The sequence below is a fragment of the Nuphar pumila genome, chromosome 10, assembly GCF_984573655.1.
Source record: "Nuphar pumila chromosome 10, dmNupPumi1.hap1.1, whole genome shotgun sequence".
NCBI lineage: Eukaryota > Viridiplantae > Streptophyta > Magnoliopsida > Nymphaeales > Nymphaeaceae > Nuphar > Nuphar pumila.
Window position 1 is genome coordinate 95,949,714 of NC_143258.1, and position 17,217 is coordinate 95,966,930.

Here is a 17,217-nt window from a genome sequence, read left to right on the forward strand (position 1 = left end):
TCAATTTAGGAAGTGAAATTATTGAATTAGCAGAAATATTTTTTGTTCCAAATTTGTGCTAGCCCATTTTGTTCTTTTTTTTTGGGACAGATAAAGCTGGGTTTAGGCAGACCTTAAAAGTCTGGCCTCATTAATCCAGATCTAGAAAAGGAATCTCCTCGGAGTTCGGATCGGGTAACCCAAGAATTTTTCAGATTGGATCTTTTTGGTACGACAGATTCCAACTCAGACCTACTTCTACAACCCTTCAACTAGGGGTGTCAACTGGTCAGGTTTGGTTGGGACCCAGGTGGAACCAGACCTGCTTCTGATTTTTGGGTATGGTATCAGGTTCAGACCCAGGTCTAATCAGACACACCCTAAGAGAAACCATACTTGGACCCGATAAGAACTACATGAACCAAAGCCGGGCCATACCGGGAAAAACAATATTTGTTTATCATTTTTACATTGAAAATTTGTGGGTCTTAATAGGAACCCGGGCTGGGCCCAGGTCTGGTATAAAATTTCACAAACTATACCCGGGTCCATGTATTAATTGGACCTTTGAATCCTGACTCGGGTCTTAATCGGCTCTTCTTATTTATCACAATACCCAGACCCTATAGGGTTTGGTACCGATCAGGTCCGGAAAAAGCCGACCCTCCTACTTTCAACCACACTTTGAAACTCGGGTACAATTTCGGGTCAATCATGACCCGAGCCGATTTTGTAAAAGGCTAAGGAGTGCCTCCTCGGAAAGCAGATCATGTGATTTGGCACTCTCACCGTCCACAATTTACAGAAGGACTAATGAGGTCTTTGGGATGAAGCAATGGACGGTGAAGATGTCAAATCACTTTCTTAAAGTGATTTGACAGATCACCTGATCTGCTCTCGCCTCCTCCTCTCTCTCAATAGATATGCATAAGCCGTCTGGCTCTCCGCTTTCAGAGTAGAGTCTCCACTTCTCCTGCTGCTTCTTCCTCGCAGAGGAAGAAAGAAGGAAAAATGGCGTCGTCTTCCTCGTCTTACGTTCTGCTCTCCTTCTCTTCCTCCATTGCCCTAACTCGACCAAACCCCAGTTTCTTTTCTCTTCGCAGAAACCCTAGCGCCCGGTCGAAGAAGAGGTGCACAACGACGATGGCAGATTCGAAAATATCGGCTTCTTCGGGGGCGTCTTCGAAGAGCCCGGCGAAGCTGGTGACGTTTCTCGGCAAAGGGGGCTCCGGCAAGACCACCGCCGCCGTTCTCGCCGCTCAGGTTAGATTTTTCGGAATCCCGTTATGCCCATGTGAATTCTGTACATTACCGACGTGACAACAAGGGGCCTGGCCTTTCTTTATCACGTGCTTTGGTAAATTGGCAATCTTTCTTCGGGTTCTTTTTTTACGTTTTTTTTTTCGCCCTCTTTGGTGTAAGGATCGCGCTAAAGGTTGGGTCGTATCGGTTCAGATGTAGGCATTACTGAATCAAACACAACTCGGAGTTGGGTTTGGATTGTGATGAGAAAAACTATTGCAGAATCCGAACCTGATAAGCTAATCGGGTCGGCTGATCATTGATGTCTCTTTCTTTAATTTTTTATAACTGCGAACCAATCTTTTCCGTTTGTTGTGCGCATGAATCCGTACTTTATAGTCTATGTTAATGTAGAACAACATTTGCAGCTGACCTTTGTTCATATTTAGCTGAAGTTCCCAGTGGTTGTGCAGTATTATGCCAAAACAGGACTACGAACTTGTTTGGTGATACACTCTCAGGATCCTACAGCTGAATTCTTATTGGGTGGTAGAGTTGGATCTTCACCTATTACTTGTGCCGATAATCTGTCTGCGGTTCGCCTGGAAACAACCAAGGTTGGGTTCTTGTTACCTCATGGCTCTTTCTGATGTAAGTTACCATTTTATGCAATCTAAGTTCATTTCCAGTGTGCGTATTTACATTTCAGTTGTCTGCAGATGCTGCTTGAACCTCTTACACGGATGAAAAAAGCAGATGGACGTCTTAATTCGACTCAAGGGGTGCTTGATGGGGTGGGTTCACTGCTTTGTCACTTGATCTTTTTGGGCTGTGTTTGTAATTATTTCTTTCTCATGCTTCTGGTGAAGTTTTGTCTTTTCATTTCCTGACTGCTTATTGATATGGGAATATTTTACATATCAGTTGGTCTGCAGAGGGGTTGTTTATGCATCTTATACTAATATTAGGTTGTGGGAGAGGAGCTTGGTGTTCTCCCTGGGATGGATTCAATTTTTTCACTTGGGGCACTGGAGAGATGGACTGGTTTACTTGGAGTAAACGTTAGTGGGTCAAAGAAATCAAGAGAGTTTGATTTGATTGTATATGATGGTATAAGCTGTGAGGAGACCTTAAGAATGGTTGGTGCTTCACAAAGAGCAAGGTTTGTTGCTTTGTTATATTTTAGCTGTTTGATTTAATACCTACAGGAAACTATATTAACTAATTATGCATCGCCTTGCCTTGCAGATGGTATTTGAAGTATTTTCGAATATTAGCTGAAAAGACTGATATTGGGAGAGTTGTTGCACCTTCACTTCTCAAGCTAGCAAATGAATCAGTCAATCTGAATGGTGCTTCTGGCCTTGATATAACTAGTTCAGAAATCTGGGATGCAGCAGATCGAATTCTGGAGGTATAAGTTTGTTAGTTGTGTGTTATCAAGGTGTTACTCTGTTGCACCACCATAATGTGATTTCGTCCTTGTTTGACTTTGTTGTTGTAGAAAGCATCATCTGCCTTTTTGGAGCCGTCAAGGTTTTCTTGTTTTGTTGTGATGGATCCCAGTAATGCAATATCCGTTAATTCTGCACTACGTTATTGGGGTTGTGCAATCCAAGCTGGAGCACAGGTATCTGGTGCATTTGGCTTCAGCGCAGATTCTTCCGCCACTTCCAGCAATCTTGCCAAAGAAAAGTTTGCTCCGTTATTTTTTGAAAGCATTCCATATATCTCATCAAACTCTCCTGTTAACTGGGAGATTGCTTTGAAAGGTTTAAGTGACGGTGCACAAAAACTCCTTTGTGGAACAAGCAGAAGTTTTCATTCAAATGTCATATTTGACCATGCCAAGAAGATTGTTACACTTTTTATGCCTGGGTTTGATAAATCTGAAATCAAGCTATACCAGGTATGCCTTTTATTCTTATACCATTATATGGTTGTTCAGGTCATTATGTGAGCAGTGGATATGTTTTCACTTACAAAATTTCACCCTATTGGGAAAATGTTTAGCTAAAGAGAAAAGCGTGATGAATAGTGCCCAGTTCATATGTGGATTGTCTATGCAAAACACAAGAAGAAACCATCTTGGGCTAAAACTAGTCATTTTATGGGAATTCTAAAGATGGGATATAACTTTCATAACTTTCACCTCTCAGGAACACCTGGCATTTTACAAGTGAAGTCTGGCATTTGAGTGTGTTGGTAAAATGAATTTGAGATCTTTCTAGTCTGTTTCATGGTTTTCTGTACATATCAGCAGTTAGATTAAAAGTATCCTTTCAGCAACCCGATCAGAAATTGCCCTTTTTCTGAAGCAGAAGAAGAAAACAAGGATAAAGGATCAAGGACATTTTAAGGAAAGAAAAGGATAAAAATAGTGGTCTGAATTCTAACATCACCCAGTTTGGATTCATATGTTGCACCGTTATTGACTGGTTTCTCTGACAATCAACCTGATCATTCATATTGTTAAAATACCATGTTTCCATGAACAAATTTGGGCTACTGTTCATATGTTTTTGCTTTTTCAATCATGGGTATCAAAGTTGATGTTGTTGTTGTTGGTTTTCTTCTTTTCCTTTTCTCTTTGTCTAGTTAGCAGCTACATCCAAATTGTCTTGGTCTGCACATCTTGACCAAGCTATTTTCTATTGTTTATGCTCTGAAAGTAGAGACATTAAATAGTTCTGTATTCACTTTACCAATACACAAGCATGATGACCTTGAAACACAGCTTGAAATTTCCAGCAGGTTGAAAAGGGTATCAATGAGAATTTCTTTTATGGTGCTATTTTAATTGGCACAGTCTTTGTTTACCATTGCAGATGTCTTTTGTCATGAATACAAACTGTTGATCATGAGGATATCCATTCTAGATAAAAGGATACACGTCTTATATGGGTCAATGATACCCATCCTTTTGAACCAGAAGCCAGATTTGAAGTATGATGCTACTTGTAACGCAACTTAATTTCTAAACAACCAATGACTTTCATCTAAATATTTACTTTAGGCTCTCTTTTTTTATCCTGGATTAAATATCAAGGTCCACATTTCATTGTTTTATTAAATTTTCTTGGTTAACCATCTGTTTGCAGTCCTATCTGTATGCAAGTTCTTGTTAATTGATGTGATAACAGTATCTTGGGGTTCCAAATGAATAAACCTTTCAATTTTCCATTTCAATGGCTTTAAGGTTATGTTTGGTTGCTCGTTACAAATGTGAAAGTAAATCTCATGATATTTCAAAATCTGTGAAAGTAAATCTCATGATATTTCAAATCTCATGAGAATCAAAATTATGTGAGGGCTATGTCACACGGACTCTTCTAACAGGACACCGCACCCACGTCGCACCTTCATGCAGGTGCGACACTTGGACACAACTTCTTTTGTGTTAGGTGAAGTCAACCACACTGAGGTCCATTTCTGTCCAAAAGTAGATTCAATTAACCCTAATCAAGTTCTTTTTTATGTATATATATATATATATATATCCTCCCCGCACCCAAGTTTTTTAGAGTGCCGCATCCGCATCCGCACCTATGTGACATAGTGTGAGAGTGATTCTCATGAGATTTCACTTCTCATGTTTTGTTGGTTTGAGGAAAAGAATCTCATTTGTATGAGATTCGTTTTTTTGTTTGGTAAGTTGACATGGATTCATTTTTTCATGTTATATACAAACAAACAACAACTACGCCTTCATCCCAAAACAATTGGGGTCGGCGATATGAACCAAAAAAGAAAATCATTCTGGGTCTTCCACATGAATCCTTCTCCTCCAATCATTTCTATCCAATGCCATCTCCTCGGTGATGTTCAAAGCATTCATATCCTTTCCTATCACCTCCATCCATGTCTTCTTAGGCTTACCCCGACCTCTTTTAACTAATATATTTTCCCATTTCTCCATCCTTCTAACTGGAGCATCATTAGGCCTTCGCTGAATATGTCCAAACCACCGTAAACGATTCTCTCTCATCTTATTTTCAATGGGTGCAACGCCTACCTTCTTACGTATCTCCTCGTTCTGAATCTTATCTTTTATTGTATTTCCACACATCCATCTCAGCTACACTCATTTTTTGAATATGATGTCTCTTGGCAGCCCAACATTCCGTACCATATAGTAAAGCGGGCCTAATAGTCGTCCTATAAAACTTTTCCTTCAACCGCAATGGCATTCTACGATCGCACAACACTCTAGTTGCACTCTTCCATTTCATCCACCCAACCTTTATCCTATGATTTACATCTCCATCAATTTCTCCATACTTTTGAATGATAGATCCCAAATATTTGAAACAACCATCCACTGGTATTTCTTGCTCACCAAGCTTCACTACACTCCCATCACTACTTCGTTGCTTACTAAACCGACATTCCATGTATTTTGTCTTACTCTTACTCAACTTAAAACCTCTTGCTTCCAATGTCTGTCTCCATAATTCTAACTTAGCATTAACCCCAGTTGTAGACTCATCAATCAAAACAATATCATCAGCAAACAGCATACACCACGGCACATTTTCTTGAATTGATCTCGCAAGCTCATCCATCACTATAGCAAATAGGAAAGGGATTAAAGCAGATCCTTGATATAACCCAACCGTTATAGGAAAATTGGTTGTCACCCCTCCACAAGTGCGGACATTGGTTACTACTCCTTCATACATATCTTTAATTATACTAATGTACTTGAGAGAAACACCTTTCTTCATCATTGTCCACTAGAGAACGTCCCTAGGTACTCTATCGTATGCCTTCTCCAAATCAATAAAAACCATATGCAAATCTTTGTTCCTCTCTCTATTTCTCTCAATAAGTTGTCTAAGAAGATGTATAGCTTTCATAGTTGATCTTCTAGGCATAAAACCAAATTGATTCTTCGATATCATGACAATCTTCCTCAACCTAGACTCAATCACCCTCTCCCAAAGTTTCATAGTATGACTCATGAGTTTTATACCACGATAGTTTGTGCAATCTTGTATATCACCCTTATTTTTATATAGAGGCACCAAAGTACTCTTCCTCCACTCATTAGGCATCTTATTTGTCCGCCAAATCTTGTTAAAAAGATTTGTCAACCATTCTAAACCTTTCTCTCCCAAGCATTTCCAAGCCTCGATAGGTATACCATCTGGGTCAACTGCCCTTCTTGATTTCATTTTCTTTAAAGCCTCTGCAATTTCTTTCTTTTGAATCTTGCGCATGAAGTCACGATTCATCTCATGAAAAGGAATGGAGAAGTCTCCAAGATCCTGAGGATGACTTTCATTAAATAGCTTATCAAAATAATCTTTCCATCTCTCCTTAATCTCCTCATCTTTGACTAAAACCCTTTGCGTTTCATCTTTGATACATCTAACCATACCCAGATCCCTCGATTTCCTATCTCTCATCTTTGCAAGCCTATAAATATCCTTCTCGCCCTCCTACAGACCTCAAGTACATTATCTATAAACTCACGACTCATAACAATCACTACTCCATTCCTATTCCTATTTATTCCTGTATACCAAATCTTATATCACCAAGGTTCTATCACTTTTGCTTTCTCACCTACCCATTTGTTCTCTTGTAGACATAAAATATCATTTTTTCTCCTACACATAACATCTACTAACTCTACCAACTTACCAGTTAAAGACCCTATGTTCCAAGTGGCTAACGTAATTTTATGGTCTTGGACTAACTTCTTTACCCCCACCCGTCCAACAAAGTGAGGGAAACCTTGCCTATTTGACACCACACCCGGGCGTCGGTGTGACGCGTCGCTTCCGGGCGACGACCTAGCAACCCTTGCCCATTTATCACTGCCTCCGGACCTATAGAGTACAGTGTGTCGCTCAGTAGGGAACGCCCCAACGAAATTCTCATATTGGTTCATATTCATAGGGTATGACTCAGTTTTTATGCAGGCTGTCACAGGCCTACCGCAACCCTCCTCCTTTATCCGGGCTTGGGACCGGCAGTGTATAACTAAACAGTTATACACAGGCGGAGTTTTTTTTTTCATGTTATATAAATATGATAAATATAGTTATATATATAATTATATATATTTATATTTTTTATAGAATTTTTTTGTGACCAAAAACCTGGTTTTCAGATTTTTGGTCACCAAAAACCTAAAAAAAATTTAAACCCATCGGTCGGAAAATGGTCGATCCAATGTCACCTTTGCCGGGTAGCACTGGCTGGAAAATGGCCGAGATGGTTCTACCCAGCCAGGTCGAAATCATCCCAATCATTTTCCAGTTGGTGGGTGTTTGGAAAATGGCCACTTAACCCAAAAACTAAAAAAACAGAAATATAGTTGGAGAATTTGAATATCCGTCAAATTCGAATATTTGAATATAAACAAATTTGAATATTCACCCATTTTACATGTAAACAAATTTGAATATCCATCAAATTCGTATATTTGTCGGATTCGCTGACAAAAAATTAATCCGCATTTGATTATTATTGGATATGATTTTGGCTTACAAATGTAGCTAAACGGAATCAAATCCAAGTCTGTTTCAACTTGAAAATGAAACTGAAGAGTGTATTGGGTAGGCTAAGCGAGGAGCAAAGCCAATGATGATGGTGAGGTTGTGGGCAAGCTTCTGCAGTTGAACATCACCACCACCAGCAACCATGTCTCCCTCCACCTCCTCCCCCTCAGCAGCCAGCTAATGGAGCCCACCCACCCCCTTTCAGCAGCTCTACCAAAGGAAAAAAACTGTTTTTCCTGCGACCTTCCCCTTCTGGCGATGTTAGGGTTCTCTGGTGACGCTTGGGTTTTCCGGCAAAGACTGCTTATGCCCTTCTTCCCTGCTCTTCTTCTTCATATAGGAGAGAGGAGAAGACAAGAAAGGAAGAATAGGAGAGAGAAGAAGACTAGTGAGGGAGACTGTTTCACTTTGCTTCATTTTTTTTTGCAGAACCTGTGAAATACGGTGTGATTTTGAATCATTTGATTTGAAATCACAACCTAACCCATGAGATTCAAAATCTCATGGGTTGGCGTGATTTCGATTCACATGTGATTTGAAATCACGTGAGCCCAAATCTCATGTTTGGTTGAACATGAGATTTGGAGCCACGTTAGAATCACTCTCTTTCAAATGAGAGTGATTCTAATGTGATCCAACCAAACATGCCCTGAATTTTAGGTTTATAGCATGATTAGAGCAGAAGTCCATAGTTGTTCATTAGATCATCCACATAACATCCCTTACTAGAGTCCCCACCCAGCATTCTTTTTTTGGAAATTTTCTTACTTAGCACTAAGTATTGTACTACAGCTTAATATTTTATTTTTTTTCAACTGGAAATTGCAGTATAGAGGAGGATCAGAGTTATTGGTGGAAGCAGGAGATCAAAGGCGTGTCATATGTTTGCCCAGTGGCATCCAAGGGAAAGTTGGGGGTGCTAAATTCACTGATAGACATCTAATAATTAGGCTGACCTAGCATTCAATCTTCTTCATGGCTAGCATGGCATCCGTATTTGATCTGGCCCATCTTTCTCTTTTGTTCTTCTCATTATGTTATATCCATTTAGTTTATCTTTTTTCTGTTCTCGGTTTCCATTAATTTGGTTTATGGATTTCTTGTATAAAAAATGTTCTTTATTAAATATTTGATAAACACATGGATACAAGCAAAGGCGTAGTGTACTAGTTGGCAACATAAAAGAGTATTTCAATACACTGTCAAAAAGACATATCATCAATAGTTCTATACAACCAAACAAAAACATCTTGAAACATTTAGTGAAAACTGAAAAGACTTGTGGTCTTTATAGAAGTGCAAAAAGAATGTAGCATCTAATGAGCTTCATTGTTGTACCCAAAGACACTTCTTTCTACTGTAAAAAGAAACTAGAAGGCAAAATTAGAAGATAGTATGAATTCTAAGCTTTCTGATGATATACTCTGCAAGTCATGCAAGTTTCCCAGCAAGATGCCTTCTTAAGCCATCAAACCTCATCTACTATGCTTGACTAGAAGGGACAGCTTAACTTTGAGCGAACCTTTGCAGAGTTGGTTCTTGGAAACTTTACCAAGTTCGTAGCTCCATATTTTTTTCCCACCAGGAACATTGAAGTTGGGGAACTTGTCAAGTGTTTCATCGTGCTAGACATACCTTAAATCTTTCAGCTCGTCCAATCATCACCAAGGCGTACTCTCGGTGGTTACAGCTTTAATCCTTATCCAGTTTCCCTTGATTCTTTTCTTCCGAACCCCAAAAGAAAAATCCATTTCCAAGTTGTCAACATCATCAAGCAATGACAGTTGCCATGTGACTGGAAGACCCACACTAGCTGGCAAATTTTATCTTTTTTTATTTATGACACGGATAAGCCACCCACAGGAGCAGATACTTGGTCATGCTGGACTTAGCCTGCCATACTTATGGTCGCCATCCCAGTAGCATAAAACTCCATGAGTGCTTTCACAAACTCGCTTTTTGCCCTTAGAAATCTCTAATATGTTCTTTTGCATATCGTCACATAATTAAGACATAGCTGGGCCCATCATCATTGTCACAAGCGGCACAATCTTTAGAAATATAACTTAAGAGAACACCAAATTCTGCAATATTAATCCCAATTCTTTGTCCTACATATGGACAAGTACTCTACTCATTTGATGCAAACATTTGGTTCAATGCATTTTGATGCAACACAAGGCTTTGCACTATCAGAACATTTGTAACCTTTTTGATGCAGTATGTATCAACTTAGTGTCATTGATGAACCTCATGAAGTTCAATATCCATAATAATTGTGTATGAATCTTAGCAAATCTTATCTGAATGCTTAAATTTTCACCAATGCTCAAATCAATGATTGCGTCAATTTCAAATATCCGAACTGAATTTGGCAGTATCTCCCTCCATGGGCTCATATTTTTAGACGCCATATTCAACCAGCAAAATAGTTATTTACCATGTTCCTATTTTAACTGAGGTCAAATATGATACAAAATTTAATACTGTTCTGATGATGGGAACACTCCTCAGAGCTAAAAGCCTCCAATTTAGTGATTTTTTAATTTTCATTTAAGAAAGCTACACACTAATTAAATGTTGCTTGAAGAATGACTAGTTGCACAGTGACCACTTCACCTAGAGGGCAATTTTCTGCAACCACTTCCTAGTTGCACAATGACCTTGTTTCAACATCATTGCATATATAACAAGAAATTAACCATCCACTTTCTAATAGCAATTTTCAATTGATTGAACTTATCCAGGCAACCTTGACTTCTTTCATTAAACTTGGTTGCATAGTTCTTTTATTGATACAAATTAAACCCTTGTTATCAATATATATTGTGGCACTCCCATGCAAATTTGGCAACCATTGTTTCCAAGGCCATCCCGTTTTTGTATAACTGTTGGCTTGGCACCTAAACCATGCTTCGAAGGATTTCAGGTGAGCAGACCAACATGCTTCGAAGGATTTCAGGTGAGCAGACCAACACTTAGTGAATGTCATCAGATAACAATCCTGCCCATTTCAATCTGGAGTTCCTTCTCTGCTTGGTGCAGGAATGAGCCATCACCCTTCGACGAATGATGTGTGTTGCAGTCTTGTGTTTGTTCATTTGTTGGTCTCACATGCGTCTGTAAATGTGTATGGAGAGAGAGCTATAAATACCCTTTGACTTGCAGATATAAGCTTACATGTAATACATTGCAGTCTTTCCATAAGAGTAAGAAAATAAAAATGAAAATATACAGAATTTTGAACAAATTGAAACACCTCAAGCATCTGGTATATTGGTGGTCTCTGCTGTTTGCGAGTTGATACGGCTTCTTAGCTCCTCAAAAGCCCTCATGCTCTCAGCATCAAAACCTCCAGCAAACTGTAACCGATTTTAAACGACAGCTTCAATTAACCAATATTTCTAAATAGAAGAGAACAGAACACATTCATCTAAATCGTTGCTCAAAATTAACAAATCAGCTTAGAGGTACAGTTTGAGTAGCCAAGCTAGTCATGTGAGTCTCAGTGCAACCTTTGTAGTTTAAGAATTTGTAGTGACTTCATATAAAATTTTGTTACCTGATGAATGCGGAAGGCAAACCGTACACCTTGCAGAAGCAAAAACTCTCTTGTAGGCTCCTTCTCTGGGCCACTCAAAGCATCAAGCTCTGACGCCACCCTCTTCATGTACTTCCTAGCAAGTTGTACAGATGCAAGCTTGATCTGCAAAACCAGTGAAAACCATCATAAGCCAATAGTGATAGTGTAATTGATATGCTAACCAACTCCTACTTGAGGTTTAAAGTAGAATCTGACTGTTCCCAACAAAAGAGGAAGGCCAGTATTCTGTCTCAAGTGATGATTTTGAAGCATAAACAACATAGCAGGAGTTTTCAGTTACTGCTGTTGATAAGAATTATAATCATAGGAACTTAAGAAATGTTGCATACCTTGCCAACTACACCTGAATCTAGCAACCAATCAACAGGAATGCCAAACTCTTTGTACCGTGAAATAGCCATATCTCGGGTTCGCAGAAGGGCATAAACACTTTGTTCCACTCTGGTCACAAGAACGTTAATGTAAACCACATGTCAGGTTTCCAACCCCAGTGAAATATAAGACAGTTACAAGTGAATGGTAACCACAAAATTGAGACACTCTCTTGCAGTTTTAAGTGAACAAATTCACATGTAAACAATGTGTATAAGTGGTTCAGTATAATAGACCTAAGGTAACTTTCTCAAAAGGGAATCACTCACTTCTCCAATAATGAGTACATCTTCTTCAAAGCTGCTTCACATGATAGCTTTGAGTCATCAGTGAAAGACGACACTCGCTTCTCCAACTTGATCAAATCTTGATATTCAAATGTTGCTTCTCTCAATGCATCTGCTTTCCCTTCCGGCCAATCAAAATGTTTGAGAACAGCACGTTCATCAACCTATAGCAGGAGAAAATATTAAAGCAGAAGAACAATAAAGTTTCCACATAACCCATGAGTAGCTACCTAGTAGACCGAAGTTCATTAGTTCACAACAAATCTCCATAAGATATACCTCATCTTCAGGTGACTCAACAACAGTTGTACATAACCTCAGACAATTCATTAAGAATGCCATGTCCATATCATCAGGAAAAAGGGCGGATCAGGTGCAATCAAATTGCACAAAAATGTGTGACGCTCCATGTGGCTGCCCAACAAGTGTCTGCATCAGACTGTGGGCTCCACAAAATTTAACTGGTTCTTGGCATGTTTTGTGGGACCCAACAACACATGTCGTGCAAGAGATGGGGTGTCATTCATTTTGTGCAATTTCGTTGCACCTGATTCGGCTTCATGGGAAACTCAAGCTAAGCTTATATGTAAAGCCTTGTCAGGGAGACTCAGCTGGAAACTTGGAAGAATCCAGAAAATATGCCAACAAGAGCAAGTTTGTTAATTGATCGACTTTGGAGAAAGCTTTCCTTGAAAAAAAAATTTGCTGATAGCACTGATATCATTTACATTTGCAGAGATTAAAAGTGCATATAATACCAGGAAGGATAGCTCCTCATCCAACCAGTTGACGAAAGAGACAACATCTTCAATCTTGGTGAAGAATGCAGCACGTACTTCATTTGCCAAGGACTGGACAAAATCACCTTGGGTTTCTACGTCTGCCTTAACCTGCATTGGGCAGAAAATTGCACCATCATGTTAAATTTCATTCTTCCAACAAAGTTATCTAAGAATGATGGGATCAAGTCTTATTTCAAACCGTCACTTGGCAAGGTAATAAGATGTAAGTGCATTAGGATTCAAATATCACCAAATTAACCTTTTTATCTTAACTGTCATCCAAATGTCCAAACTAGTTCCCCTTATTCATGGCAAGAAAATTTACTTTGGAGGCCAATGAACACAACTACAGCTAGCAAATATTAAATCTATAAGCATATTCATGAACTTATGAGAGAAAGAGACTCACAGCCAATAGGAAGGCAGAACGGTTCTCAATTTCACCAATCATGTTGCTTCTAACATTTGCAGCACCAGATGTCACTGCCAAGGAGGGTGTTTCTTTCTTTGCGTCACGCTTCATGAGAGACTGGTACAGCTCAACCAGCTCAGGGGCACGGTGCACCTTGTCACCACTGCCTGGCCCTCTCATCATAGAGCCAGGTGGTGGAGGTGGCAGCGGTGGCCCACCTGGTGGTGGTGGTGGTCGCGGAGGCCCACCAGATGGTGGTGGCGGTGGTGGTGGCACCCCTGCTGCTCTATCAGTGGCAGTGCTAGTAGTACTTGAAGAACCACCTGTGGGTCTAGGTGGTGGCCTTAGCACCCTTGGTGCTCTCTTCTCTATATTGGCCAGCTTGATTTTGCTTACAACTTGAGGATCAACCCTATTATCATCATTGTTCTTGTCATTTGAATCATTGATTGATGAATTACCCTTGTCATCAAATCCAACCTTCTTTTCTGCTTGAATTCTTGGTGACGGCAAAGAACCATTGTTCAGTTTGTCTGACTTGGGCTTCATCTCTAATTTCGAATTATCACCAAATCTTTCTGCTCTAGCTTGTTCTGCTTTCTCCTTGATGGTTTTCTCCCTTTCTAAAGCCAACTTATGTCTGTCTTTAAATGCTGGATACTTTTCATCCAGAACACCAACTGATTTAGACATGAGTTGGAATGAAGCAGCCACATTGTTGAGCGACTCACTCGATGGCACTCTAGTTCTAATCGGCCGAAGATTTGGTGAGCCAAGTGAATCAGATAGATCAGTCTCTTTCTTCCCGAAAGTGGTGATGGTAACTCCATCCCCTGCATTTCTGATCATGAGAGCTTCCAATGGACCTCTGGACATGGATGCCCTATGGCTCATGCTTGGTCTTGGAGAGCTCTCTCCAAAAGATCTACTTGGTGATGCAACAGCAGAATCATCTCTACTCCTGCCCCACCTCTTAAGTTTCTGAATCAAACTTGGCTTCTTGGACATGCTGTACCTGCTGGAAGCACTGTCAATGGATGCATTGTCGAAATCTTCGCTCCCAGGCGTGGACGGTAGAGAGTCAAGGTCAGTGTCATCCTGGCCTTGCTGGGAAGCAACATCAGATCCAGCATACTCCAACATGAGCTTCTTTGCACGTTCTTGAGATTTGGGGCTCAAGCTCTTGCTAAGCTCACGAGCAGAGAACTTTCCGGCAGGAGTTTGATAATTCCGCAGCTCATACCGCAAGCAAGCATTCACCCAGCGTAGGTAAACCAGCTCTTCAACCTCACTGAACCTGTTCACTTGCAGGCCTTCCACTTGCTTCAACAGGTCTTCATTTGCGTGCTTCAAACTGTTGACCTCCTCCCTTACGTTGGCCACCATTTCACTCTGTCACAAGGCAAACACTATATTAAATGGTGGATAAAGTTGAAGTGAAGACATATCTTTGGTAGTTCGTGTACGAATTTTCAAGGATTTCAGCCATCAAAGTGTTGATTATTCTGGTAAAGTTCAAAAAGTTTTGCCTCCCAAAAAGACTGCAACATAACTCAGTTCCAAGACAGCCAAGGATTCTGTAGTCATTTCACCATTCAATAATTTAAAGTCTGAAAAGAAGGGCCGGGCCTACCCAATGGTTAGAAATGGGTGCAAAACCCATGCACACCAACCAAAATATGGAACAGCAGATACCACGTCGGTCATTCAAGATGGGAAAGGTCATCTTGGTCACAACAAACTACGTGGATCTTTAGACAGAACAAAGGGAAGGATGGTCTTATAATCCCAGAAAAAACACAAAAAAGGAGCAACAAGCAATCCATCACTAGAAATTTGAAGCCAGACCAAAGATTAAATAACCAGCATAGCATCCTAAATATTGGTTTAAAAGAACTTGGCGAATCAGGCCACCAGTACCCAAGTGTTTTAATGTTGCTGGGACTTGTGCAACGCTGTCCGAGTCAACCGAGAAGAAAGTTAGCCAACTGCATGCACTAAAGAACTTGTGTGCGTAAGGAGACTCATCACCAACTTAAGTTGGGTGCAATTAATTGTTGATTAATGAAAGGTTAGCCACCGGGCCCCAACCAGACATGGGTCTGTATGATTGCACTGGGGAAATTTGGCCAAGTCGTCAAACTGAACCCACCTAGAATTCAATTTTAGTAGGCGACTCGAGCAACCGAGTCAACCACCAGCCTAACCCAAAGAGGGTACAAGTCTACATCCAGTTGGACTCGAAAAAATCAGCCAAATCGTTTGAATTGGACCCATCCAAGTCATTGACTCAACCAAGGGAACTTTTCGAGCCTTATGGTTTCCATGTTTTTTTTTACCTCTGTCATGTTAGAAAGAGCTGTTATCTTTGCCTCAGCTGCATCCAGTTTCACAGTCAACTCCCTCTTCTCATGCTGCAATTCTTTGTTCCTCCTCCTCAATTCCACCACCTCCACCTCCAACTCCTTGAGCGCTTTGAGCTTTTTCTCTATTTCAGCATCCCTCTTTGCAAATTCTTCCTCTTTCTCCTTAAGGCTAGTCACTTGCTGCTTCAACATTAGCAGATGGCCTTTAGTCTGGTTAGCATCAAGCTGCATCTGCCTCTGAAGATCTTTTATCTTCGCCCTCGCTGCTTCGAGTTCCTTCTTCACTGAAACGCCTTGTGCGAGTTCTTCTTGAAGCCTTTTCTTCTCGGCTTGAAGCGAATTTATGGTGGCATTCAACATGTCAATCTCCACTGCTCTGATTTTGAGCTGTTTCTGCAATTCAGAAATGTTGGTTTCCTGCTCTTTGAGGCCATAATATTCGAGCAACTCGCCCTCGAGCTTAACTTCTCTTTCTTCCAATTCCATCACAAGATTCTGCAATCTCTTCAATTCAATCTCACGGCTTTTCATCTCAGCTTCATAGACAGAATTGTCTTCCTCGGATTGAGAATTTTCTTTTAGATCAAATTTATCAGTGGATAATGGAAATTCTACAACACTGGATAAAATATCTTCAAATTCAGGTAAGTTGAGCTCGTCTTCATCAATAAGAGCAAGATTGCTCAAAACAGGACTTATTACACTACTGATCCTTTTAACCTCCTCCTCCTCTTCCTCTTCCTCTTCCTTTTCCTCATTTTCCAGCTAAAAAGAAGCATTGTAGTTTAGTTAAAGAACAAGTATCTCAAACTCAGATTCTGGACTACCATGGCAGAAAAGAAAGAAACTGTTGAGAGTAAATAAATCACCCACCTGTTCAGTTTCTGGGATATCGCTGAGCAATGGATTCTCTTCTTTGCTCCCTTCGTCATGTTCATGCTTCCTAGAGCTTGCATCCTTTTTGTCTGTCAGCAAAGAATCAACACAAAGTCATAATCTACTAAAGAGGATTAAATTTAACCAAAAGCACCATATCTTTCACCTTTAGAAATCAAAGGAATGAAAGATTGGACAGAAAATCTCTAACTAGTAAAGAAGACTTGGATGAAGTATAAGCACAAAGGTCGGTACCTAATGATAGGGCGCGAGCCCTCCCAAGGTTAAACTGCCTTACTGCATAAGCTGCAATTGAAGCAGCAGCAAGGAAGGTTACTCTGACCAACATGAAGGCTTTAGCCTACTTCTCCTCCCCAACTCATCTGCAACCAAAAGAACACCACCCTCTTCCTTTATTATCTAGAACTCATCTTATGATACAGAACCCAAGGCCCATCTACCATTCTCTCTTTCATCAATCTTAACCTGCTCAAATTTGAAAGCAGAAGACCAAGCCATCAAAAAGAAAATCAATCAAAACATGAAGCACAACAACCTTAGAAGTTTCAGAAGAAAACCAGCAGAAATCTCAGATTATGATAAATCTTAAAAAATACAAGCCCTTATCCACAGTACCAAATAGTATGGTTCATGAGCCACAGAGAGTCCCTCCATATCTTCGAAGTCTAAAGATAAATAAAGCCACCAGCAACCTAATCTATTGCATGGAAATCCCGCAACCCACAAGCTAAAATGTGTGGCTAACTTCCTTCAGTGAGATTCAC

At 40.2% G+C, this 17,217-nt stretch overlaps 2 protein-coding genes across 2 annotated transcripts; one reads left to right on the plus strand and one right to left on the minus strand.

Moving 5' to 3' along the window:
- Positions 1–947: 947 nt before the first annotated feature.
- On the plus strand, positions 948–8,859 carry LOC149827460 (P-loop containing nucleoside triphosphate hydrolases superfamily protein). The gene is made up of 7 exons (XM_090019378.1): positions 948–1,242; positions 1,695–1,838; positions 1,941–2,015; positions 2,190–2,383; positions 2,470–2,635; positions 2,726–3,130; positions 8,562–8,859. The coding sequence occupies exons 1-7, from the start codon at positions 991–993 to the stop codon at positions 8,691–8,693; spliced, it is 1,368 nt and encodes a 455-aa protein (XP_089875504.1). The 5' UTR covers positions 948–990; the 3' UTR covers positions 8,694–8,859.
- A 1,589-nt stretch (positions 8,860–10,448) lies between these two features.
- LOC149827461 (protein CHUP1, chloroplastic-like) lies at positions 10,449–16,884 on the minus strand. The gene is made up of 10 exons (XM_090019377.1): positions 16,688–16,884; positions 16,430–16,521; positions 15,530–16,321; positions 13,188–14,582; positions 12,755–12,886; positions 11,979–12,160; positions 11,667–11,778; positions 11,296–11,439; positions 10,993–11,095; positions 10,449–10,853 (listed from the first exon to the last, which is right to left on the minus strand). The coding sequence occupies exons 1-9, from the start codon at positions 16,779–16,781 to the stop codon at positions 10,994–10,996; spliced, it is 3,045 nt and encodes a 1,014-aa protein (XP_089875503.1). The 5' UTR covers positions 16,782–16,884; the 3' UTR covers positions 10,449–10,853; position 10,993.
- Between the last annotated feature and the right edge of the window lie 333 nt (positions 16,885–17,217).